Source organism: Schistocerca piceifrons, chromosome 3, assembly GCF_021461385.2.
Source record: "Schistocerca piceifrons isolate TAMUIC-IGC-003096 chromosome 3, iqSchPice1.1, whole genome shotgun sequence".
Taxonomy (NCBI): domain Eukaryota; kingdom Metazoa; phylum Arthropoda; class Insecta; order Orthoptera; family Acrididae; genus Schistocerca; species Schistocerca piceifrons.
Window position 1 is genome coordinate 346,049,645 of NC_060140.1, and position 27,514 is coordinate 346,077,158.

The 27,514-nt window shown below is 41.2% G+C and overlaps 1 protein-coding gene across 3 annotated transcripts in view; it reads left to right on the forward strand.

Moving 5' to 3' along the window:
* The window catches only part of LOC124787910 (enoyl-CoA delta isomerase 2-like), a 107,951-nt gene that overhangs the window by 75,467 nt on the left and 4,970 nt on the right, over positions 1-27,514 (forward strand). For all 3 annotated transcript variants that reach the window (XM_047254896.1, XM_047254895.1, XM_047254894.1), the window contains exon 6: positions 21,564-21,704. In XM_047254896.1, coding sequence (XP_047110852.1) covers positions 21,564-21,704 — 141 coding nt within the window. The remainder of the gene's footprint in view (positions 1-21,563; positions 21,705-27,514) is intronic.

A 27,514-nucleotide genomic window follows, 5' to 3' on the forward strand; every position in this document is an offset into this window, starting at 1 on the left:
TGTCCATCATTTCAAATGCATGACTCGTGTGTCTTCTCAAAATCCTCCATCATTTCTTGAATGATTGCATTCTTCAACTTGTCCAAATTTCATTGTTTGTGGTTACAGATACAGTTCTTAAGGTACCCCCACAGAAAAAAGTCACATACTGACAAGTCGGGAGACCTGGAAAGCCAAGGAACATTGCCAAAAAGTGAGATAATCCAGCCAGGAAACATGCGTCTAAGAACTGTCATTGAAGTGGTTGCAGTGTGCGATGTTGTCCCATCCTGCTGGAACCAAACACATTTTAAAGGGATTCACTGTCTTCTTAGTTCTGGTTTCAATAATGTTTCAAGCATACGAATGTAACGAACCGAATTAACAGTAACTGTGGCCCCATGCTCTTCAAGAAAATAAGGTCCAAGAATGCCAACAGAGCCAAGAGCACACCGGACTGTTACTTTTTCTGAGTGTAGAGGACGCTGGTGGATAAGGTGTGGATGCTCTGGAGCCCAGTAACGTAGGTTTTGCTTATTCATGGTCCTATTTCAATGAAAATGAGCTTTATCGCTCATCAACTAAATTTCATTTTCATTCAATCTAAAAATCACTTGCATTCTGTAAGCAAAGTCTTCTCGTACAGCAAAATCAGTTTCCTTAAGTTGTTGGACAATTAGTGTTTTGTAGGGATGGAATTTTAATTCTTTATGCAAAATTCATCTAACACCACCGCGCCCTCAGTACTACGCAGTTCAAAACCGTCCATCTCCCGTGTGTCACCCTGTACTTATCTTGAACCTCATGTTCAAAAATCAGTGACAGATTGATCTGTGGAGATTGACAGGATATGGTTTTTGTAGTTGAAGCACTAGCCAGAAACCACTGATCATGAGAATCAATGCCACAACATTGCTTGATGTGATAGCAGTTAAACAGCACTGTGTCTTAAAACTGAGGAGGCAACATCCTCACTAATTTAATCAATTAAACTTAGAAGCCATGGGCATGAACAGCACTAGTGACAGTTTATTGTTTATGCAGCTACTGTGCTGTGTTTATGCCAATGTATACCTTGCTTGTCCTCATCCCTGAAGGTTCTCATTCCTGATGAAAACAATGGTACATGATTAATGGATGAATGAAAATAACATTGAAAAAAATATCATATTGACAGAATGGAATATGTGACTGCTTATCTTTTAGTGCCTGGAGTCTAGCTGCAGTAGCCAACTAGTGTGCTGTCCTTTCCATTCTTGCACACTACCCTAACAATTATGCATTATGACAGAAATACAGTGCAACCTAAACATCAGTGTGAACTTCAAGTGCATTTTTGCTAATACTTATTCTCTTATTCTTTTCCTACATTCCTTTAGTAGTAGTAGTAGTAGTAGTAGTAGTTGTTGTTGTTGTTGTTGTTGTTGTTGTTGTCGTTGTTGTTGAGACCTCCAGCCCAGAGACTAGTTTGATGCAACTTTCTACGCTAGTCTATCCTGTGCAGACTTCTTCATCACTTTACCCTACATCCATCTGAACCTGCTTACTGTAGTCAAGCTTTGGTCTCCCTCTACAATTTTTACCCCCTCTGTTCCTGAAATGACAATTCCTTGATGCCTTGGGATGAGTTCTATCAACTGATCTCTTCTTTTTTAATCAATCTGTACAATAATTTTCTTTCCTCCCCTATTGGATTCAGTGCCTATTCATTAGTCATCTGAACCATCCACTTAATCTTCAGTATGCTTCTGTAGCTTCAAATATCAAAAGTTTACATTACCTTCTTTTCTGAAATGTTTGTGCATGTTTCACTTCCATGCAAGGCTACACTCCCAACCTTCACAAAACACTTCCAAATACTTAAATTTATGTTTGATGTTAACAAATTTTACTTTTTCAGAAATGCTTTTCTTTTTATTGTCAGTCTGCATTTTATATTTTGTATATTTCAATAATTGTCAGTTATTTTGCTACCCAAATAGCATAATTTGTACACTACTTTCAGTCTCTCCTTTCTTAATCAGACGATATCAGCATCACATTATTCAATAAGACTAAGTTTCATTGTCCTTATTTTACTTTTGTTGATATTTGTTGTAAGTTTACAGATACACTGGTTAATATTTCAAGGGTTTTGTGAAACATATATACCCTCTGCAATTAGTATAATTGAATCATTCATAATTGGTGTCAGTATAACTGAAATGTTCATAACTGGCATTCGGCTAAGGTTAAGCAGCCTTATTATCATTAGATAAGGTATTGAGGTGATTCTGGGTTTCTTGGGATTGGATTTTTACATTTGAGATGTTCCTGGGGCATCGTGTGGCAACAAAAGACACCCTTTTGGTGAGTTTCAATGAAAGCAAGTAGTCACTCAGAGTCTGCACGGCCAAACGTCACACCATGGAGCTCCTACCTGGTGAAGTTCTATGGTATTTGTCAACACAGATCTAGGAATGAAGAACAAAGAAAAGAGAAGAATCTGATGACAGAAATATGTCAGATGAGGTGTTCTTGTGAAATGACTAAGTTTTAATCTGAGTTGTAAATTGAGTTCGATTTAGAGTCTGGCCAACAAACCAGACCGTGTCCAGTGTACCTACTGTGTACTTCTTCATAGTAAAAGTAGCTTTACATGATAAACAGCTGGTAGAAATGGAGGTTCCGTTTGGTATAAGATAAAAGCGTATCTCAAGATGGTGGAAACCCTCACATTGCCTTGTGACCTCTTCTTCAATATACTATTCATGCCGTTCAAATGATCTTCCAGGTTCTTTGCTGTCTCTTACAGAATTACAATGTTATCAGCAAACATTTTTTTTTGTTTTTGCTTGTCTAATTATTGTTGTTATTCAATAATTCATTTGTTTAATATATCCGCATCATAATGTATAATATATCTGCATCATAATGTACCTATGTTCAGCTCCCTGGCAAGTGTCAGCTGCAGTGTTCACAAGCAGTCTCACATCATTGGTTGTTTCCATGTGACATGATTGCAGCTATACTGCCCTCATGGGAGCAAGCTGCAACCAGAATGTGAAGCCTGAGCATCCATATCAATTTTCTCAAAGTGGTTGGCCTGGCCAGATGCAAGATGCCAACAGCACAGCTTGGCCCAGCCTGCAGGGAAGTGGGAGCGAGCTGCAACCAGAATGTGAAGCCTGAGCATCCATATCAATTTTCTCAAAGTGATTGGCCTGGCCAGATGCAAGATGCCAATGGCACAGCTTGGCCCAGCCTGCAGGGGAGTAAATGCCAGACATGGTGGTGATGAGGACAACGGTTCACAGTCCGAAAGTGCTCAACGTCCATCGACTGTGTGTGGAGGTGGTCACTGGTATTGGTGGGAGCTGGAAGTGGCATAGGGCAAGGAAGCTGTTCTGCCACCTTGAGCTCCTGTCATTGGTCATTATCAACCACCTGTTGATGCCTAACATAAAGGCTGAGGTAGTAGCAGTAGCATGGAGGTTATTGGGCGGGCTTGGTGCTGGTATGGTTGCATGAGTTAAGCCCAGTCAGTGCTGAGATTAGTGAGGGAGGGCAGTACGTTTCATTGTGGCCAGAGCAGATTTTGTTGCCTGACTAAATGGCACTGGCCGACCACTACCTCAAACATTTGTGCCCCCCCCCCATCCCCCCCTCCTATTGCTGACAATGATGCCTTTGATCCACTCAGAGCCCCAGCCAAAAATGTGATCCCAGACATGAGGCCCAACGGTAATATGGCTGTGTGTTTCATGGGTTGCCCCACTAAGCCGGGCACAGCAGATCAAAGAGAGTACAGGGTCTGCGACCATGTAAAATTTTGGCTGGACTGTGTCTATTTATTATGGTGGACCAGTATGTGGAGACAAAACTGGTGAGTTCTTTCCCAGTGTCAGTTGTCATCATCATCTTGCGCACCTGCATTTTGAAGGTCTTCAACATCCACTCCGATTCTGAATTGGACGCAGGATGGAAAGGGGCATTGGTCAGGTGCTCGATACCATTGTGTTTATAAAAACCATGGAATGCAAGTGCCATGAATTGAGGGCTGTTGTTGGAAACCAGAGTGGAAGGTCCCCCCTGAACTGGAGATATGATAGACAGGGCACAGACAGTAGCTGAAATCCATGCCCCAAATGGAAAGTTAGAGAGGGCATCAATAACCAGAAACCACATTTTTCCTAAATCTATATACATACCTTACACTATGCTGAGGCTGACTGATTGTGGGCACAGGCCTGGCAGTTCCGAACAGTGTGTTCTATGGTGGCATCAACACCAGCTGTTGCTGCTGTGTTGCCTTCATTCTGCACAATCCCCTTTGTACAATGTGGAGGAGCTTCAATATCTTGGGGCAGAGCATAGGAGGAACTACCATACAGCATTGAGAGTCATCCATAACTAACAAGATAGCACGCTCAGTAACATAACACCAGAGCTATAATTAAACACAAGTGGGCCATTTTGAGTCTTTGTCCGCAGGCAGGTAGTTCGGCCAACCCCACTGTACAGCAGATGATGCTCCAGAGTAGCAAATCATGGCCTGTTTCTGCTGCTACTTTGCATGCTGTAAATGAGAATTCGTAAAGGGTGTGTTGCTGATTTGCATCTAAGGCAAAAGACAGTGCTTCATGCAAACTCTTCATCTGAGTTGCACGGCAAATGGGAAAGTGCGTCAGCATATGAGTGCTGTGTGGTGGGCCAATAATGGATCTCACAGGTATTGTTATTCAGAAACAGTGCCCACAGAAAGTTTCAAATGGGGACTGAACAGTGAAATGAGGGACATGTGATTATTGATCAAATGAAACTTAGTACCATAGGGCTCCACATGAAACTTCCTGGTACCCTTTCATATGAAAGCTAATGCCTCTTTCTCAATTGGTGAATTATTCCTCTGTGCTGCATGCAGTGATTTTGATGCAATTGCAGTGAGCTGTTCCGTGCCATAGGCATATTTGTGTGGTCAGTACAACAACACCATGCCACAATCTGATGCATTAATGGCAAGTGTTAAATAAATGCCCAGAAGAAATGTTGCTAAACAGGGAGCCAATATAAGGTACTTTCGAAATTGCAAGACAGCCTTCTGACATGCCTCTAACAATACAAATTTAACACCTTTTTACACAGTTGATTAAGCAGGTGGGAAACTGGCCCACATTGGGAATAAACTTTGCATAAACTTTGCTGAAGAATGACTCTAGTTCTTGCAATATTCTTAGGTGCTGCTGAGTTATTGTGTCCACAGGCTCCTGTGTGGGTGTGAGCCATTCCTTACTTACAAGGGGTGATCAGTAAGTAATACGACTTTTTTTTTTTGTCAAAGCAGGTCACTTTTATTCAGGATTCCAATACATCATATTATTCCCCGCTTTTATAGCTACAAATCACCGTTTTTCAATGTAATCTCCATTCAGTGCAAAGGCCTTACACCACCTTACAGGGATGGCCTGTATGCCCAGATGGTATCACTCTACTGGTCAACGTTAGATCCAACATCTTGCTGCATCAATCACCTCCCCATTATCGAGATACTGCTCCCTGCAGAGAGCAACCTACATTGGACCAAACATATGGACGTCGGTAAGCAAGAGATGTGGGCACACTTTTCAGTACCCCAACTGGTGGATAAGTGTGTCAGCAGTACCAACAGAGATGTCCAATTGAGCAGCAACGTATTTGTTTGTGATCCATCAATCATCTCAAATGAGAGTTTCCACACGATTCAACATTGCAGGAGTCACAGCTCTGCATGGCCGGCCAGCATACGCAAGATCATACAGGTTTGTGTGACCTCATTGTGATGATGATAGACACCTCACCCAATGACTCACCATGCTTCTGTTCACTGCCAGGTCTCTGTAGATATTCTGCAAGAGCCTATGAATATCTGCAATGCTCAGGTTTTCCATCAAAAGAAACTCAATGACAGTTCTCTGCTTGGAATGTGCCTCCATTGCAGACGCCATTTTGAAGGCTGCAACTTATTGTAACTTCATGAAACTATAGGGTCTGAAGTGTGAATATTTCACAATGTCCCATAACAAATTCCACATTTTTTCAACTCAAATTGTCTTAAAAAGGTGTTGCATTATTTATTGAACACCCCTAATTGTATGTGACCAGGTACTTCACACTCGTCTCAAAGAAACTACATTTATCGAGGTGACAACACAAACTACTGGCTTGGAGCCACTTGAACAACATCTGTATATTGTGCAGGTGCTACTCCTGCATGACTCCCATAACTAGCAAGTCATCTAAATAGTGAACATGGTTGGGGATACATTGGATGAGTTGCTCAAGGTAACTCTGAAATATTGTGGTAGTGCTTTTTACCACATATAGCAACCTGTTGTAACGATAAATGCCGAACAGCATATTAATTACTAAAAATTTCGTCTAGTCATCTACAGGTTGTTGAAAATAGATGCTAGTGAATTTTATTGTAGAAAAATAATGGCTCTCTGCTAGTTTTGCCGACAGATCCCCCAGCTGAGGAATAGGTTACATTTTGGCAGTTGCTTCAGCAGTAACGGTAGACTTAAAATCGTCACAAATTCTAAATGATCCATTTGGCTTCTCAGCTACAATCATGGGCGTTGTCCACTGCCTGGACAACACTGGTGATTTGACTTCCATACTTTGTTGGTTGATTTGGGGGGAGGGGACCAAACCATACTTTGTAATCTATCCAGTTAAGCTTTAACTTGATCACACATGACAAAATGCATTGTATGTGCTGTATATACATTACATGAATACTCTGAAATTCACAACTTAAGTGCTGGCACAGGGTTCATCAAACCATTTGAGACTGCCACTCGAACTGTTCCACTTTCGAACATCGTGTGGGAGAAATGAACACTTTAATATTTCCATGTGATCTCTGATTTCTCATTCTATTACAATGATAATTTTTACCTATGTAGGTTGGCACCAACAAAATATTTTTGCATTCTAAGAAGAATTTCGTGTAATGATCTTGGCACAACGAAAAATGCCTTAACTCTACAAAACTTAGGCACTGCTGATTGCTTTAAGGATATATGGGCTTGGAAACCTGTTGCACAACCTAATGTAAGTTTAAACAGCTGCTTATATTGCATACATAATGTATCACATTCTGTGAACAGTATCATAGTTGATACAAGGTTCACTTAGTCTTGACTTTGAAAACCAGAAAGCACATAAGCAACCAAGCCAAACATTTTAGTTGTTGGCCAAGAATTGACTAACAGCAGGGTCAGTTGCCGAGCTCAATTTTTATAGTTAGCTTGGACTACGATGTGGCCCTATTATGGGATCGAATGAACATTGTACATCACCATTCAGTGCTGAGGGTGCTACAGCCAATGTGCCGGTATATGTCCATATTAATCAAAGACATGGCCACGCCTATGTCAAAATGGAAATCTGCCACTGTCCCATTAATTTCCAGCTGCAACAAAAGCTTGTGCATCCTCTCCACTGCTGCTTTGGGCAATGGCAAGATAGCATTTAGTGTGCTGATGGTTGTTGTTGTTGTTGCTGCTGCTGCTGTTGTCGTCATCGTCCTTGTCACAGCTGGTTAGGGCAGGTACTTGCTAGATGCCACTGTTTGCAGCATGCAAAACAGGTGACATCATGGAAAGGACAGTGATGCCATTGATGTTGTGGTCTACAATCTGGACACAATTTGATAGTATGAACTTTTCAGGGACCTTTCAATAATGATGGGGAGGAAACTGGTGCATGAGCCTCCGCTCACTTTGGGACACAGCAATGGCAAACAAAGTGCTTTTGGTTTTGCGTATCTATCAAAGATGGGGTGATGGATTCCCAACTAATGAATCCCATGTTGCCAGACTACTGGACGAATGGATGCTTGGTAAATCAGATGATGACACAGATAGGATGTCATGAACACAAAAGCAGCTAATTCAGCTGCTGCTGCTACTACTACTACTACTACTACTACTAATCCTAATATTAGTAATAATAAAAGCTATGACTACTACTACATTGTTGAACACACTGATTAAACTTGAGCCTAGTTCTAACTGCATATATTTGGTGACCATAATAGTCAGTCAGCAAGCCAGAACTTCAGAACAATTTAAACTACCGGGGCACAAGAATTGGCTCATTTTTTGCACCATTTTGATCAATTTATTAAACAGTAAGAACCCACAAGGTCCAGGGTCAGTTACTGGATTTGCCTTGCAGTGAACAACAGAACCATATAAACTGACCTCCCAACTCTTCTTAGCATCATCAAAGTGAATGACTGTGGAGGAAAAGGTGAGTAAACTGTAGCTACAGACTGTTGTTGTTGGTTTTGCAGTAGTTATAACAGAAATTTCTGCTGTTGGAAATCCCGTTGCAGTTCTTGCTGCTGCTGGAATTTTACTTCTGCCACAACTTTAGAAACTCAGGATCCATGCTGTACTGGGAGAGTTGTACAGTGACAAAGTTCTCATTCCCACTTTCCTGTCCTGCTCTGAGTAGGTAGAATACCAGTTATAATCATTCACACTGGCAGTAATGCAAAGACTAGTGGTATACACTCCCGGAAATGGAAAAAAGAACACATTGACACCGGTGTGTCAGACCCACCATACTTGCTCCGGACACTGCGAGAGGGCTGTACAAGCAATGATCACACGCACGGCACAGCGGACACACCAGGAACCGCGGTGTTGGCCGTCGAATGGCGCTAGCTGCGCAGCATTTGTGCACCGCCGCCGTCAGTGTCAGCCAGTTTGCCATGGCATACGGAGCTCCATCGCAGTCTTTAAGAATGGTAGCATGCCGCGACAGCGTGGACGTGAACCGTATGTGCAGTTGACGGACTTTGAGCGAGGGCGTATAGTGGGCATGCGGGAGGCCGGGTGGACGTACCGCCGAATTGCTCAACACGTGGGGCGTGAGGTCACCACAGTACATCGATGTTGTCGCCAGTGGTCGGCGGAAGGTGCACGTGCCCGTCGACCTGGGACCGGACCGCAGCGACGCACGGATGCACGCCAAGACCGTAGGATCCTACGCAGTGCCGTAGGGGACCGCACCGCCACTTCCCAGCAAATTAGGGACACTGTTGCTCCTGGGGTATCGGCGAGGACCATTCGCAACCGTCTCCATGAAGCTGGGCTACGGTCCCGCACACCGTTAGGCCGTCTTCCGCTCACGCCCCAACATCGTGCAGCCCGCCTCCAGTGGTGTCGCGACAGGCGTGAGTGGAGGGACGAATGGAGACGTGTCGTCTTCAGCGATGAGAGTCGCTTCTGCCTTGGTGCCAATGATGGTCGTATGTGTGTTTGGCGCCGTGCAGGTGAGCGCCACAATCAGGACTGCATACGACCGAGGCACACAGGGCCAACACCCGGCATCATGGTGTGGGGAGCGATCTCCTACACTGGCCGTACACCACTGGTGATCGTCGAGGGGACACTGAATAGTGCACGGTACATCCAAACCGTCATCGAACCCATCGTTCTACCATTCCTAGACCGGCAAGGGAACTTGCTGTTCCAACAGGACAATGCACGTCCGCATGTATCCCGTGCCACCCAACGTGCTCTAGAAGGTGTCAGTCAACTACCCTGGCCAGCAAGATCTCCGGATCTGTCCTCCATTGAGCATGTTTGGGACTGGATAAAGCGTCATCTCACGCGGTCTGCACGTCCAGCACGAACGCTGGTCCAACTGAGGCGCCAGGTGGAAATGGCATGGCAAGCCGATTCACAGGACGACATCCAGCATCTCTACGATCGTCTCCATGGGAGAATAGCAGCCTGCATTGCTGCGAAAGGTGGATATACACTGAACTAGTGCCGACATTGTGCATGCTCTGTTGCCTGTGTCTATGTGCCTGTGGTTCTGTCAGTGTGATCATGTAATGTATCTGATCCCAGGAATGTGTCAATAAAGTTTCCCCTTCCTGGGACAATGAATTCACGGTGTTCTTATTTCAATTTCCAGGAGTGTAAATAGGTGGTTCCTGAAGTTTATCACAGCAGAGTTCACAAAGTGAACCACTAACCAAAAAGACCTCCAAAGCCTACAAAATTTGTCTCAAACATATACAAACTGTCCAGAGAGCAATCCAAATCAAAATGTTATATAGGCATGGTTATACTGTACTGATCGCTACTGTGTACTGAAGGTTTCAATGACTAGCTGGCAAAGGACTCACTGGCAAGCTGCGGCCAGAGTATAAGTCCAAATATCTCTCATTTTTGTTCCATATCAACCTCGGGTTGTGTGGTACTGGATTGGATTGTGCAATTGGAATCACTGCCAGATGCTAAAACTTCCAGGTGTGTGCTACTCCAACTACAAAGTCAGAAGTCAAAAATTGGAATAGGTTCCTGAAATATATCATGCTTTCAAAAAAGAAGTAACTGCCATGAATTCTTTCTTCTCTTGAAGCTTTAAGTTTCTCTTATTTCTTGAGATAAATTAATAATAGTAATAACAACAATGACCAATATAAACATGAGGTGCAGTGGAGGAGCTCTGTGCATCAAATATTAATGTCAACAGACATACTAAAACCATATTTTGCTGGCAAACAAGATTTGTGTTTTACTCTGGTGACAGTCTGTGTCTGAAACCTAAGTGTTTTCCAAATGAATTAATTTGCCAGGGTGTATACTCTGATATACTTTTGTGTATTGGACGTAAATATGTAGATGTGTACAAAAACATGTTGTGAAGCTTACAGATATATTTGTAAATGGAAAGTGTTGTTATAACTTGCAGTATAACAATCCTCTGCTGAAGACGTGTATGTGGTGAATATGGTCTCAGTAAGATATACTATATTGTTGGCATTGGCTACTGTTGATACTTATTTTAGTAAGAGAATATTGCCAGAAATGGACAGTGTTATTTAGGGTTTCTTGAACAATCTCAGACAAATAGATCTTGCCAAGAGGATTATTTTTTTCGGGCTGTCCATAAACTTTGACATTTATTACAGCTATTCGCTTTTGCTTGTAGCTCATCATGCAGACAGATTAGTTTAGAGGCATAATCAATATTGCTATCCAAACTATCATAGTTGCCACTGGAGAGAATTTGTAAATATTACTGTTGTTTTAACAATTTCATCATAGACCAATAGGTCACTTACAGATGACATAATCAACATAACAACATTCAAGGTATACACATTGAACAAATTCTTAAAAGTTTCCACATAGATCTTATGCCGGGTGGTTATAATTCAAGTGTAGCTACTCACAGAGGTCCAATGTGGGCCATAATTATCATATGACATGAAACTTGGCAGGTGTGCTAATGCCTTAATTTGTAATCGATTTAAGCTGGAAAAAAATTAGTTCCAATTTTGGCCACCAAATGCAAATCTGGTGCTGTGAATGCGAGAAAATCATATAGAAATATTTCTATATACAATAGATTAGGAACAGGACATGAGCAGAAAAGGTCTAACAAGTGAGAAAGGTGTAATGTTGATTTTATTATTAACTGCCACTAACACAATCCGTTCAGTATAAGCACTGGAGACATTGACAGGATGCTGAATCTGGAAAATGACATGGTCAAACTTGTTTGCGGCCGTTCCGGTGGACTCTGAGCAATGTATCCCTGCATACTGGCCTTCAGATAAGGTAGAGACCAAACATTTCCTGGTAAACGCATACTTTTAGATATCCCCAGAGCCAAAAGTCACATGGATTCATATCATGTGATCTTGCAGGCATCTGGAAAATTTCTTGAGATAACACATTTGTGAAAGGATGCATTATGCAGCTCTTTCAATGGGAAAGTGACATGAGGTGCTCCCCCATCTTGCATGAAAACAGTGGTTTCGACAAAGTTGTGCCCCTCCAAAGTAGGAATCACATGCTAAAAAAGGAGGTCTCGATAACATACTGACATCACAGTACACATGACAGGCCCTCTGGGTGTATTCTCTTCAAAGAAGAATGGACCAAGAATAAGTATGTTTGTGAACCCACACAACACAATCACATATGGTGAGTGCAATGGCTCTTCATGCACAACACACAGTTTAACAGTGCCCCAAATTCGGCAGTTGTGTGTATTCACTGTACACACTGTAGTATAAAATGTCTCATGACTTAAAAGATTATTGCTCAGCCACATCATCAACTTCAATCCATGCCAGAAACTAAAGAGCAAATTCAGAACATTGCTGCAGATCATGAGGTTTCAACTGCTGCACTGTCTGGATCTTGTATGGGTACCAGAGTAACAGAGATCACAAAACTTTCCATACTGTTGACTATGGGATGGACAATTCTTGTGATACTGCATGGAGCACTAGCACTGTCTGTGGCATGTGCTGCATGATCAGTTACAGCAACAGTAACCTCATTAATAACTTCCGTTGGGATAGGACACCTTCCTCTTCCAAATACCACACCAAGCTCACCCAAGTTTTCGAATTTTATTATCATCATCTTTAAACCATTTAATGACATTGGGCCTCTCCTTGGACCTTTCAGTCAGTGATAATCTCTCAATGCAGCACTGTAATTACTGCCATTCACACAAAACAGTTTCACTAACAGCACATAGTCTCTCTTCTTGATAGCCATACTGTTCACTCAGCTGAGTGTATAGCACCACGTTTGCACCTGGTGGCCAAAATTTAAAATAATTCTTTTACAGTGGAAATTGGTTCTGCATTAACCCATTGGCGTACCTATCAGTTTTGTAGCCATGCAATAATTAAAGCCCACACTGGACCTGAGAAGCTGCACGCTAATTATAACTGCCCAGTACTGAAGAATGACTTATGCTGTGTACTGATCTAATCTGGCATCAGATGATGATTGTTGATTACTATTGCTTCTCTCTTCATCATTGCACACCCCTTCTATGACCCTGTCACACACTCCAGCTATCATTACTATTCCTTGTCCAAGTTTGATGTGATTTGAGGTGATTAATGCTGGAAGACAGAAACAAAAGTGGTCTTGGCCCTCTGTTGCCTACACTGAAACTATTTATTTTGTGGCTTCATTCCCTGCAGTTCTAGTACAGCCAACTGGTACCCTTAAAAAGTATTACGAGGCCGTTTATTAGTTCCTTATTAGACACTATTTCTTCAAGCTTTAATGTCGCAAATATTCTGTATATTTTGACCTCCAGAGTTTTGCACTGGAAGATCAGGTGTGGTGTGGTTTCATCCTCATCACCACATAGTGTACACTTAGGGCCTACTTCCTTTATATCCACCAAGTGTAGATGTTTCTTAAAGTTCATATGACAAGTCATTAGTCCTCCCATGAATTTAATGCATCTCTTGTTCAAGTCCAGGATTACAGAACTTCTCTTGCAACAAGGCTTTGGCATCATTATTTATTTTTGGAGTATTGTCCAATGTTATATGTGCTGCCTCCTGGTCCAGCAACGTAGTTTTGATTTCACCATTGTCTTAGTGATGATTAGGACTGGTTCCAGTCCAATAAATGGAGTTGTCCTACCTGTCCTGATCAGTCTATCAACTTGTTTGTTGCAACTAATTCTTGAGTGGCGAGGGAGCCACAGCAGGTTTATCTTGTTGCAGGGACTTACAGGAGATTTCAGAGCTTCTGGGGTGCCTGGATAAATGTAGATGCTATGATCCTTGTAGCACATATACAAATTCTCCTCCTTGCATATTCTAATAGCAGATATTTCTGCCTGCTCACTAGTCTAGGCCTTAACGACCATTTACTCCATTCCCAGCATCTTCATCTGTTTTCTACTCATCAGTAAACTAGAATATGACTCCTAAATGGTTTTGTGGTATATTCTTCTACTACTCCCTTTGTCCAGTTGTTACAATTAAAGGTCTATTGAAGCAGTTGGAAGTTATCATATGGTCAGCCAGCATATCCCCAACCATTCCTACATTTACTACGCTCACTATATTCGTGTGAGATTCAGGATATCCTATAGGAATCCACTTATTTCCATGCCCCTGCTTCTGTCTCCATTGAACCCAGAGGTGTAATGGAGGCATATCCAGTGTGGTCTCCATGCCAGTAGTGGGTGTACTGTTAACTATTCCTGTTATGACTATGCAGGCCAATTTCTGTCCCCTGCCAAGCTTCTTAGCAGCCATTTTCCGTTCCACTTTATTCCACAGTACTGTAGTCAAAAATTGCAGTAGGGCTTATTACAGTGGTGTACACACAGTACATATTCCATGGATTTAGACCTCAGTTTTTACCACAAGACCCACAAATCATTCTAATATTCACAAGTGCACCTTTTGCCTTGGAACATTTATTCTTTTATGGGGTGTCCATGATAGTCTTGAAATCTGCTGGTAGAGTTTTGTCATGGAGCTTGACATTCCACTGTGTGTGCTGAAGATGTTTCCTCTTAAATGGTATTACAACAGTTTTCTTGGGACTGACAATTATATCCTGTTTTCTGCAATAGTTATCCACAATGTGCAACACACATTGTGCCGTCATTCTAACAGTACTATCAATTTTTTTCACATATTACTATGACTACATTGTTTGTATATCCTTGGCATCCATGGCATCTAGTATTTATCTCTTCAATGAGTTCATTCATTAGGAAACCTCTCCTTGTGGAAGCCATCTGGTAGTGTTGATCACTATTTTCTCATTCTTCAAGGTGGCTTTTACCTTTCTTCTACTTAGTATGGTCTTAATTCAGCTTCATATGGTGGTCTCAATGCCGTGCTCTTCTGCATTTCTAACCATGGATTCAAGGTCATCTAGCTACAAGTCACCTCATTATCCAGGAAGACATGATATTCCTGGTTGATATGCGTGTTGGTTTAAGTGCAGAGGAACCTCAGTTAATGTCTTATCCCTAATGTGTACATTAACAAGTTTTTCTAAAGTCTTTAGAAGAAATGAGGACAGAATGATCAGTCTCATATCCTCTATGATCAGTTCTTCCTGGCTTTGGAATGAGAACTATCCTTACTATTCCTGTTACTATGCTGACCCTAAACAGTCTACACAGGACCTAATTAAACCTTCTCCAGTTGGTTGCAGTAGAGCTGGAAAGAAACCATGTAAACCATGTGGGCCTGGTGGCTTGAATGGCTGAAACGTTCTCATCACCCACTGGATTGTTTTTGAAATCATTACTTTCACTGGTGGATCCCCAATTTTCTCTTTAACTACCTGTAAACCTGTGTCTCTCAGGGACTGACTCCTAGTTTGTGTTATCTGCCAGAGCACAGTGAGGGAAGTGGGTCTTGAGTAGTACATCCAGCATCTCATTTGTTGTCCTCCTTCCTTAGAGTACCTCCTGGACTAACTGGTACTTTAGTGAGGATTTATGAAGTCTAATACAAGTACCTATGCCTTCCACTTCTTCACAGAATACCTTACAAGATGACAGCTTCGTTTGTTTGATCACAAGACTGTTTTTGACTTGCACACATGTCTCAATGACATTGCATAGTACATCATAAAATACAGACACTGCAAAATAGTATTACATGCCTAGGCGGGCCTCGACAATAACAGTGCGGGATTCAAAGTAAGTGCTTGAGTGCAGGATGTGGACACATGGTGACGTATGAAGTATACTGAAACATTGGTGCATACTCTTGCGTAAAGTGGCTTACTAGTGTAATTTTTCCACTGCCAGAAGCTCTATGTCATGCCACTAAGTTAAAACCCTTTGCCGGTACACAGCATATAGTTTACATCAGTGCCTTCTAGTTTGCATACTTACCTCGTGCATTAGCTTTTGGGTTAAGCAGAGTTTCTGGGAACAAGTATCTGTAGATACATCTACTTCAGTAGAGAAATTTATTTCTATTTTTAGCTTGCCATCTCAGGGTATAGTGAGGAATCTGCAGGGCAGTTTTTAGTGTTTCTCCAATCTCCTCATTATATTTTGAATACATTCCAAATTTCAGTATCACCATTTGAGATCTTATATCTATTTTTTACACACAACAATATGGCTACGGACTGTGCTAATTGTGAGTGGACACAAGGAGAAATGGCCGCTGCCCGTAAACAGCTGGAAGCTGCATTGACTACTGTTGACATGCTTCTAGCTAACGTTTATTGTTGTGGCAACATCGGAGCACTGGTGATGAGACCTGCAACACATTTGATGGTACTGGAATCCCCTGTGGTGACCCAGGTGTCACTGCATCTTCTGATATGCAACATCTGACCGGTCCAGCCTTGCTCAAGAGTAGGTGCACACAGTGGTGGATTCATATGACACTGGGCAGAAGGCGGAAGACGAAAGAGGTATGGGATGCCTGTTCTGTTGGGCCCTAGGCTTATTTTCCTGCCCAGTCCAGACAAATGCAGAGGGTGGGTATGCTTGTCATTGGGAGCTCCAATGTTAGGTGGGTAGTGGAGCCTCTCAGGGAAATAGCAGGCTAGGCAGGAAAGAATGGCAGTGTGCACTTAGTATGTTTGCAGGGGGGGGGGGGGGGGGGGGGGCATTATCCATGATGTGAAGGAGGCCCTGACGGCATGCAACCAGCTGCATATAGCAGCACATGTCAGTGCGAATGATGCTTGCCGCATGGGTTCTGAGGGCATCCTTGGCTTCTTATGGCAGATGGCTGATTTGGCAAAGGCAACTACCACTGCATTTGGGGTGCAGGCTAAGCTGTCCATCTGTAGCATCACACCCAGGGTTGATCTCGGTCCTCTGGTTTGGAGCAAAGTGGAAGGTCTAAACCAGAGGCTCAGACAAATCTGCGATGGTATCAGACGTGAATTTCTCGACCTCTTCCATAGGATGCAGGACTGTTGGATTCCCTTAATAGGTCAGGCATGCACTACATGCAGGAAGTGGCTACTAGGTTAGCAGAGTATGTGTGGCATGTACATGGGGCTTTTTTAGGTTAGAGAAACCCTCCCTTGGGATCAAAGATGATTTGCCTGATAAATTTGCCAAAATGTCCTCAGAGAATGTTTGTTGTTGCAGATCAGAGATAGGAAAGGTTAATATGACTTTAGCAGACTTCAAGAGCATCCAAGGAAAGGTCCCAGAATTAGTATTGCTTACTGGAGGTTATAACACGGAGACAGTATTAGGAACAGAAAGTTGGTTGAAACAGGATGTTAATGACAATGAAATCCTACATTCAGATTGGAATATTTATTGAAGGATAGATTAGTTGCCAATGGTGGTGGCATGTTTATTGCAGTAAAGAATTCTATACAATGTGGCGAGGGTATCACGGATTCAGATTGTGAATTAATCTGAGTGAAGTTAAGTATCAAATATCTGTCAAAAATGGTAATCAGATGCTTTTATAGACTACCTTGATCAGGAGCTGTAATGGCAGAGCACTTTAGACAGAACTTGCATTGTAATAGGGGGTGACTTCAACTTGCCAGGTATAGATTGAGAGTTTCATGCTATCAAAACTGGTGCCACAGACAGGGATTAATCTGACATTGTTCTGGATGTCTTGTCCAAAATTACTTTGAGCATATAGAGAACCAACTCGTGAGGGTAACGTCTTAGACCTCCTGGCAACAAACAGACCTGAAATTATTGAATCAGTCAACATAGAGGGAAGTATCAGTGATCAAAAGGCTGTGATAGCATCATTGATAACGGATCTTATAAAGAATGTTAAGAAAAGTTGATGAGGACGAAGATGTTGAGAACAAATGGAAAAAATTCAGAGGTATTGCGCAATATGCCCTAGACAAGTATGTTCCAAGTAAGAAATTAAGGGATGGGAAGACCTACCATAGTTTAATAGCTGTATTAGAAAACTGCTGTGTAAACAAAGAAAACTTCACCTCAGATTCAACATAAGTAAAAACATAGTTGACAAACAAAAGCTGAACGAAGTGAAAATGAGCATAGGATGAGCAATGAGAAAAGTGTTCAGTGACTTTGAAAGTAAAACATTGTCTATCAATCTGAGTAAAAGCCCTAAGAGGTTTTGATTGTATTTAAAATCAGTAAGTGGGTCAAATCATCTGTTCATGCACTCAGTGACCATACTGCCACCGAAATGGAAGATAACAGAGAGAACGCCAAAATACTGAATTCCATGTTCAGAAGTTGTTTCACCATGGGAGATCTTAACATGGCCTCCTTTCAATCATCATACGAACGTTAAAATGCCAGATATTGAGATAACCAATCACGGAATAGAAAACAACTACAATTGTTTAGTAGTGGGAAGGTGTCATGACCAGATTTTACAAAGTTTACGCAAAAGAACTTGCTCCCCTTGTAGCAGTAATTTATCACTTGAGCAACGAAGGGGACCTGGAAGGGTTGTAGGATAGAGGCACACAATTATAGACCAATACTGTTGATGTCAATCTGCTGTAGAATTATGGAACATGTTTTATGCTCAAGAATTATGATGTTTTTTGGAGAATGAAAATCTCCTCTATAAAAAACAACATGGATTCTGCAAACAGAGATCTTGCGAGACTCAGTTTGCTCTGTTCCTCCGTGAGATCCACAGCGTTATAGACAACCGCACTCAGGTTGATGCCATGTTCCTTGACTTCAGGAAGGCATTTGAGTACAAAGTGTCAGATGCTCTTAAAGCTGTTCACAGATGATGCGGTTGTCTATAACAAAGTACCAATGCCAGAAGATAGTAACGATTTGCAGAATGACCTCCAGAGAACTGATGAATGGTGCAGGCTCTGGCAGTTGATCCTGAACATAAATAAACATAACATGTTGCGCATATATAGGAAACTATTGATGACAAACCCCTGGAAACGGTATCTATCAAATGTGTGGGAGTAACTATCCAGAGTGACCTTAAGTGGAGCGACTGCATAAAACAAATAGAGGGAAAAGCAGATGCCAGACTCAGATTCATATGAAGAATCTTAAGGAAATGTAACTCATCCACGAGGGAAGTGGCTTATAAGATGCTTGTAAGACCAGTTCTTGAGTATTGTTCATCTACTTGGGATCCCTACCCGGTACGACTGACAGAAGAATAGAGAAGATCCAATGAAGAGTGGCTGTTTCATCATGAGATCATTTAGATGGCGCAAGAGTGTTATGGAGATACTCAACAAACTCCTCTAGCAGATGTTACAAGAGACGTGTTGTGAATCACAGAGAGATTTACTATTGAAATTTTGAGAGAGCACTTTCCAGGAAGAGTCAGGGAACATATTACTTCCCCCACCCCCCACCCCGCATGTGTCTCGCATAATGACCACAAGAAGAAAATTCGAGAAATTAGAGCTAATATGGAGGCTTACTAACAGTCGTTCTTCCCACACACTACTTGTGAGCAGAACAGGGCTGGAAGGCTCAGTTAATGGTACAAAAAAGTACCCTCCACCATTAGGTAGCTGGCAGAGTATGATGTAGAAGTACACAGATATTCAAAAATAGTATTATATCAATTACTTCTTCCTTTCTTCTGTTCCTGAAGATAGGTTCCCTACCCCTGTTTAAGATTTCCAAATTATTTTCTGGTATAAATTTGAGTATGCGCTCACCTCTGTTGTTGATGTTGCTGCTTCCCCACACGGGGTTGTGGGCATTGGCATTACAACCAGCCAGCAATTATTCAGTCTACTGTGAGCAGCTGTCTACTAGCCTCCTCATCTCCTGGGAAGTAATAGTCCTCATAAGGAAGGTAAGTTGAGGTCAATACAGTTCCCATGTGCTTCCTTCCTCATGTTGTTTCATCCTGGTCGTCACTAAGTCCCCAGAAAATAAGTCAGCCAACGGCATGAATGAAATTTCATTCTTAATATGGACATATGTTCTAGAGTTCTTTAGGTTTCTAGATTGAATCAACTTACCTCCAGTTCCTCCAACACCTGAAACGCCCTTTTTGTATTGATAGGGTTCCTGGATCAGGGCCACCTCCATCTCCTACCTCCCCTGGAGACGACTCAGGGTGGCAGTTGCCCCTTTACTGTGTTGCTGGTTTACCTGTAACACTTGCTGCTTCCAACTTGCCACCGTGGCTGCTTCCAGTGTCTTTGATTATCCTAATGGCAACCTGCGAGAGCCATAAGCACAATTTCAGGACCAGTTCTTGTATTGGCATCAGGGATTTTTCACTGAATACTGGTAAACGTCCAGTCCTGTGTTGAGACCCTTCAGTTCTGCACTGTACTTTCTCAAACAATCTTAGGTGGGGCATCTTTAAGAAGTTTCAGTATTCAAATTTATATCTTTGCAATCTTCAACAGCTCAGCCACTGTCTTGGCCAACAGCTTCTCCTCCTACTGCAGAGTTACCTTGGACATCATCTCCTTAAACCAATTCACTATTTCTATCCCTTCACAGACAAAGATATGAGCACCATTGTCGAACACACACACCTGGATTTGGGTTCTGGACTTGCATCCTCCACAAACTTCTCAAAGAGATCCACCTGCCCCGAGGTCATATTCATCAGCGGATATCCCTGTAGGATAACTGCCATCCTAAAAGCTGGGACGCAGTGCTACAAGTCTGTTTCCCTATTTCTTGCCTTTGCTTTTTCTGGATCCAGTTATCCTGAGAAAAGGGAACGGTAGACTCCTCTTATATTTTCTTGTTTCCTGTCTTAAGAGATAGAAGGGGGTCTGATTACTGCATTAACTCTGAGACAGTTTGTTTTTGAGGTTTTCAGTCCAAGACTTTTTTATTTCTTCCATTTATGTTTAGGAAGCCACTCTTAGCTTCCTTTTCTATTTGTTTGTTGAGAAGTTTCCTCCTGTGAACCTGGGACCAGGATTTGATCTTGACCTATTCCAACTCCTCAGCAATTGTTTCCTCTTCTTGGACTGGTCTGTTGCCCGGTACAACTGTGGTAACAGCTTCCATGTGATCCAACCCAATGCTTTGGTGTTTGAGGCCTCATGAAGTCCCTCAGCTTTTGTTTTGTTTTCCGTGTTCTCCATTTTGGTCCCTGCAGTGTAGGACTAATCACTCAGGGAGCTTACCTGGTACCCTCAGGCAACTTTAATGACACCTCTTCCCATGTGCCACACACACGCCTTGCCATGGAATTGGGAGAAGACTGTGGGAGTGGATATGGGAGAGATGGAGGTTGTGGGACATTCTTTGTATGCTTCATCCACTGAGGCCTGCTGGCATTGGAGACTATGCTAGTAGCTGCATAGCCGTAAGCTTCATGCGAACATACAAACCTCTCTGCCGGTATGGTTAGTTCTTGAACAAGGTGATGTCCTCAGGAGAGATGTCAAAGTTTAACTCCAGAAAAATGGTGGAATGATTCCTCGGAAAATGCACAGTCAAATTTCTTCTCCATCCTTCCCAAATCTGAGCTTGTGCACCGTCTCTGAAGACCTTATTGCCAATGGTATGTTAAACCATTGCCTTCCTTCCTTCCTGGCACAGGATGAAATGTATGATATAAAACTTGCTTATTAAGTTCATTCTCATGATTTAAGGAAATGGAAATGTTTCACTTAGTTCATCAACAGTGCTGGAAGCTAACGGCGAACCAAAGGAAACAGTAGGAACTACTATACCAATTATACTGTTGGCAAGACATGGGATTTTAGAGATATTGTGGATTTCTTCATAATATTCTGACCACAAATTATGTACTTGTCCTTAATTGAGCAAACATATCTAGTTGATTGGGTATCACACAGTGATCATCTTGTCTCTCTCGTTTTTTCTTCCAGGCTGGGAGTATGCTTTATTTCAATTATCAGATGGACGCGAAGGAAGCATACACTTGTGGCTTAGTCAGCCATTTATTCAAAACAAATGATCTGCCAAATGTACTACAGAAACTGGAAGAAGCCTCCACTTTGCCTGTCAAGGTGACGTATTCTGTTAACACTGACACTGGAAAGATCATTATGATTTTGAAGCCCGACAAAATTCAGTCATTTTAGTGATAAAAAGCTAGTTTACAAATAATGACTAGATCGAAGCTTGACTTTAGTGCATGTGTAGTTGCTGAAGTGATATTGCACACTTGTTTGCTGTTAGTAATAACATTACAGGAACAAGGACAACAATGGGCTTTGTATTGTGGTAATATATTTAATATTTCATAAAAAAGCAGTGACACATTTTACATTAGTTTAGAGGATACAAAATTACTGAATGTGTTACTTTATTTTACTTTGAAGTTTCCATTCACTTTAATACCAGTGTAGCAAACTCAACTTACTCTAATCCAAATTTCTTCTGTAATGGCAGTGAAAACAAGCATAGTAAACAACATCTTTCACTGAAGATATTTGCCAAGTTGATATTTATGTACCTAATGAACATTTAGATATATAATACACCTGTTTATTTCATATATAATGTCATGGAAAGGATATCCTTCTCTAGATCTCTTCCTAAGAACACAAACCTTTCAGCACACAGCCTTATCCTTTTCATGATGTTGTTGTTATTCCAACCTGGACTTTCCAGTGTTTCATCTCATAAACAAACACCATGGACAGTCAGTTTGGATAAGAAAATAATCCCACACTTATAATTTTTCATTAAATTGATAATATTAAATTATTTGTATAGATGAATTTCGTCACAATGGACAAGTGTGGAAACAGATGTGGCTGGTTTTTGGCACTGTTGTAGTTGTAGTAATGGAGAATGAGCTAATGAGTGATCTTAAAACTCAAAGCTGATCTGGTAGCAGTATGGGCAGATTTTGAACAGATGAGAGCTGCAGCTGAGGAAACCAGTATTAGGAACAGGGTAGGTGACAGGAATATGTGAAAACCTGGCAACTCATGCAAAAAGTTTAAGAGATGCTGAAAGTATACTGGCTGTGGTCTAAACATTTCCAGCTGCTTCAGCTCTCTGGAGAATGTAGAAAATAGCATGCAGACAAACAAAGGGATTCAAGAACAGTGCAAATTAAGTCTAAGCAGTTCCTACCAAGTTGTCATGGGCAGAGAATGTCAGAATTCATACTGAGCTCGCTGGATAGTGAATATGTGGTAATTAAGAACCTTTAAGCAAAGTGTTGGACTCAGAAATATCACATTTGATTTAGGCTATTTAAGGAAATATTTTTGTAAAGAAGATACATAGTGAATATTGGGCAGATTGTTAACACCATGGACAGTAAACTCAGCTACCCAATTGAGGATGACATCAGGCACATCACTGAGAATGCTCCTCTCACTAATCTGAAGCTTATACATTCTTTGAGCAATATGACATTCCCTGGATAAAACACTGTGCTGAACTTATAAAGAAGGAGATTCAGGAGTTACTCAGCAGGATGAGATGATCACACATGGGTGGCTACTTTCTATCACCACTCACTCTGCAACACTGCACACAAGGTCTATGTCTGAATGTTTCCAGTGTTAAGTTATTTGCATGACTGATTTCTAGAAGCACATATATCCAGAATACTGCATGTCAAATCCCTGTGATTTTTAATGTTTTCACTATGGCCTGTTGTAAGATACAGGCTTCTAAAGAGACGGAGGTGCTGAATAGCTGTTGACACAATAGCAACAATTAATGATTTTTTTTTTTTTTAAATGCTTCAACTTTTACGGCACAAAGGGTAAAAATTGTCAACAGTTATTGAGCCCTTTGGTGTTTTTGGAAACCTGTATCTGTCTGCAGCTCAGTGCCTCCCCTATATGGTGAGTAGCAATGTAGTCTTTCTATATTTTTGTTTATCAATACTATTGTTCTAATGCATTTATTTGCCATGTGACCATATTTTTGTAAGTAATTTTCAATAAATAGAAGTTTATCAGAACAAAGTCAAAGTTTCTGTTTTACTTCTGTGCATGAAAGAGTTAAGAAATTTATCAGAAATCTAAATATGCTGTGGATTAATCCAACTGTATTAAACACTGTATCACCTTTCTTCGCCTTGAAATACCCCCCCCCCCCCCCCCTTTTATAAATGCCCTTTTTTGCATTGTAAATGTATTTTGCCATTTTCGGAAAATAACTGTAGAATTTTATGGTACTTGTGGCAGTTGATTGTTAACTGTTCCTTAGAGCTTGTTTCCCTTTTACATAGCGATTTCTATTTGTTATACTAAAAACTTTATTTGTATATCTGTGCCACTGTTAAATTTTAACTTTGTTCATTTAGAAGAAAACTGGACAAAGTATTAAAAGTATATATTTAAAAACAGTGAAATTATTCAGCAGCATTTTCTGCTTTATAAATATCTTTCCACAAGTGTTCTTTACACACTATAATAGAATGACTCATTATGCTTTTGTTACATATTATTTCACTTTTATGATCTCAACATGACTTCTCAGAATGCTTAATTTACAATACATGACAAATCAGGGCCAGATAAACCATTTACTATCTGTTTTACATAAAATTCACTGCAGGTGTTTGTATCTAACTTGAAGAAGTTGTCAGTTGTTGTGGGACAGTGACAAATTATGGTCAGACAAGTAACTTAGCATTTTGTTTCACATGTTTCATTTGTTCAAAGCAAATGTTTTGGTCTAAGTAGTAGTGTCAATTACTGTTGCAGTATGATATCTAATTCTCATTGTAAATTTTACCATGGAAAATAATCTGAAGCTGCATAATGCCGCAAGCTGTGTAAATACAAAGTGGTGTAGCGGCATCACTGGTTGGCATGCTGCTGGTTACCACTATTTATCATTTCTAGAAGGTTCTCAAAATTTCTTATGTTTGTAATGTTTGAACATTCTGGAATATTTGACGTTTGTGTAACTGCACTCTCTGATGAGGGGTTCAGTTTCTGATTGGATGTTAGTCCTTCCAATGCTACAAGTTGTTCTTCACTGATGATCCTGCTTTCGTATTTGGACTCTAGTGTGGTTACAAAACGACATTGTTTGGTGGAGATGCTGCATATTTCAAAACATTTATATCACTGTGGCTCCAATTACATAATGTACAGGAACCAGAAAACATGACATGTTTGGCAAATGCATACTTTTATTTGGATGGCACAGCCCAGCACTGAATCGAGTACAACCAAGAAAAGTGCAACAGCTGCGATAAATTCCAGCCCAAAGTGAAGAAAATATTTGGCAAAAATCAGTAGCACCCACTTAGCAGAAGAACAACTGAAGAAGGTGACCCAACATTATGGGAAACTGACGGTTCTACATGTAGAATGTTTTAGCCCTACACCATATTGCAAATGTGAATGAGACAGAAGATGACAAAATGTCACACTTGATGAAAGGATTTGCAGGATACATGTACCATGCTCTTGTGTGTCATAGCAGAGGTACTGAAGTGATGCCAGCACACTATGAAAATGCAGCAGAAAAGAGTTAAATGAAAGAGATCTGACTGATTACCGAATGTGGTCCCTATGTCAGTTACGTAAGATCACTATGGCCTCGCCTCTCTCATGTGTCAGGTAGTAAGAGAAGAGAGTCAGCAGTTTATGGCAGCCATCAGTGTCATATCAAATACACAAGAGACAGCAGCCATGAATGTCAGCCCCACCTGTCAGGCAGTAATGGAGGATCTCGAAGAAGAGGTGCATCCATGTTTAGCACCCATCTCTGCCACCAGTCGAATGTGCCAGAACAAGGGACTCAGCCAAATCGGACTTATGTCACAGCTAACAAACAACAGACCACCCCCTGATCGACTAAAGGTAAAACAAACTCCTCTACCAAGTGTAATGCTCTGCAAATAACAGACATTTGGAGGACAGCACGTTGGTATGTTTCCACTGGACCCATACAGTACTGCAGGGAAAGAAGACAAGTTTTTGAAGAGCACTAAACCACCAGACCATCACAACAGTTCTATTTACATCAATCAATTGTAGATGATTATAGTCAACCTGTGGAGTGAACCCCATCACTGTACCCTGGACAAAGTTGCTCCCCAACCATTTCCCATTGCCATACAGAGGTACCCTCACTCACCTAACAGCCAAATTCTGGAAAACTAAGTGATGTGACCACCTGTGGAGGAGAGACCATCACAGATAATGGCACACAGATGTGTCACAAAATCATGAGAAATGAAATCATTGTTGCACACCATTGACACCCTAGAGTGCTTGAGAAGAGCAAATTGTTTCTTAGCTGTGGATCAAGGTTGAGGTGGGTGACTGGCAAAAGACTGCTTTTGTAACTCCAAACAGACCGTATGAGTTTAAAGTTATGCCATTTGGACTGTGTAACCCTCCAGTTACTTCTAAGCTATGTTGACAACCTGTTTGGTCACCTTGAATGGATGACGTGTTTTGCTATCTGTATGACATGGTTGGTGTTTTTTTAAGACATTTGAAGAATATCCACCCTAACCTGATAACTGTGTGAGTCGTGTTCAGATGGCAGGTCTACACCTGGAATGGAAAAAGTGCTTCCCTGCTATCCAAGAAACAAAAATTTTGGGGGCACTTAGTGAATGATGTCAGAGTCCATTTCAAACCGGAGAAAATAAGACCAGTCACATATTTTTAGACTTATCAGCACATTCATGATGTGAGAAGTTTTCTTGGCACTTGTTTGTACTATCAATGATTCATAAAGGACCTCCATACCTCAGCACATCTGCTACGGGAGATGCTAAATTTTCTCCAAACAAGGTGCAGGAAATATCTGCCCTTGTTCTTCAGGAGGTGCTAACATCATCTCCAGTTCTAGCATTGTATGATGAGAATGCTGAGACAGAAATTCACATTGATGCCAGCAATTATGGGATAGGTGTAGCTCTGGTACAAATCCAGGAATGTGCTGATAAAGCTGATAGCTTATGCTTCCTGAAAACTCTCCAAGCCCAAGAGGAACAACTCTACAACTGAAAAAGACTGCCTTGCAGTTGTTTGGGCTATCAGCAGGTTCCTACTGTATTTATTTGGCAAACCATTAATCTTTGTCTCGGATTACCATTCCCTTACAAAGAAATCATGAGTAGAATAAATTCACTGATAAATAAAAATCTAATCTTGTTTGTCTTAAGTGTAGTACCATACTGTATTAAGGTTCTGCTAATTGTGAGCAACACCCATCCATGAGCTGTCAGTTATTTTATTTTAGTATGGTCTCCTTATGCCCTCCCTGTATCAAAATCACCAGTTACCCTATGTCATGTGCACTATTTGTCTGTGCATCAAATAATCTATGTTTTGTTTGAATTTATATTTTCTGTTGTTATGTTTCTGAGGCAGAGATGACAAAAATAATCTTGGCATTTGCCTAGATGGATGTGGAATAGTGTCCACACACATGTAGTCAGCACCACATGAAAATTCATTAGTCCAACAGAGATTTAAGCTGACTTCACTCCTCTCTCTTTCATGCAAGCTAGTACTTTGCACATTAAATTATACAGGCACATCATGAAGTTGATTATATTTTTAGGAAATTACAAAACTTTTTTTCTGCCTATTTTTGCTCTGTGTTCAGGCACATGTGCAGTGTAGCTTTATCATACAGAGTATTTCCAAATAGAATTATTTCAAGCATACATCCTTCTGTCCCTGCTCCCCCTCCCCCTTTCATTGGTTAATAGTTTTGGAGACTCAGGTCCAGATCCATCCACAGTACTGAGGTAGAGAATTTCAAGTGTTATTTTATTGTGGGTGTAGCGAGTAACTCATTTCCACCTAAAACAACTCATGTCAAATTAACACATTCATGGTTGTGTTAAGAAATTAATAGCTTCAGAACA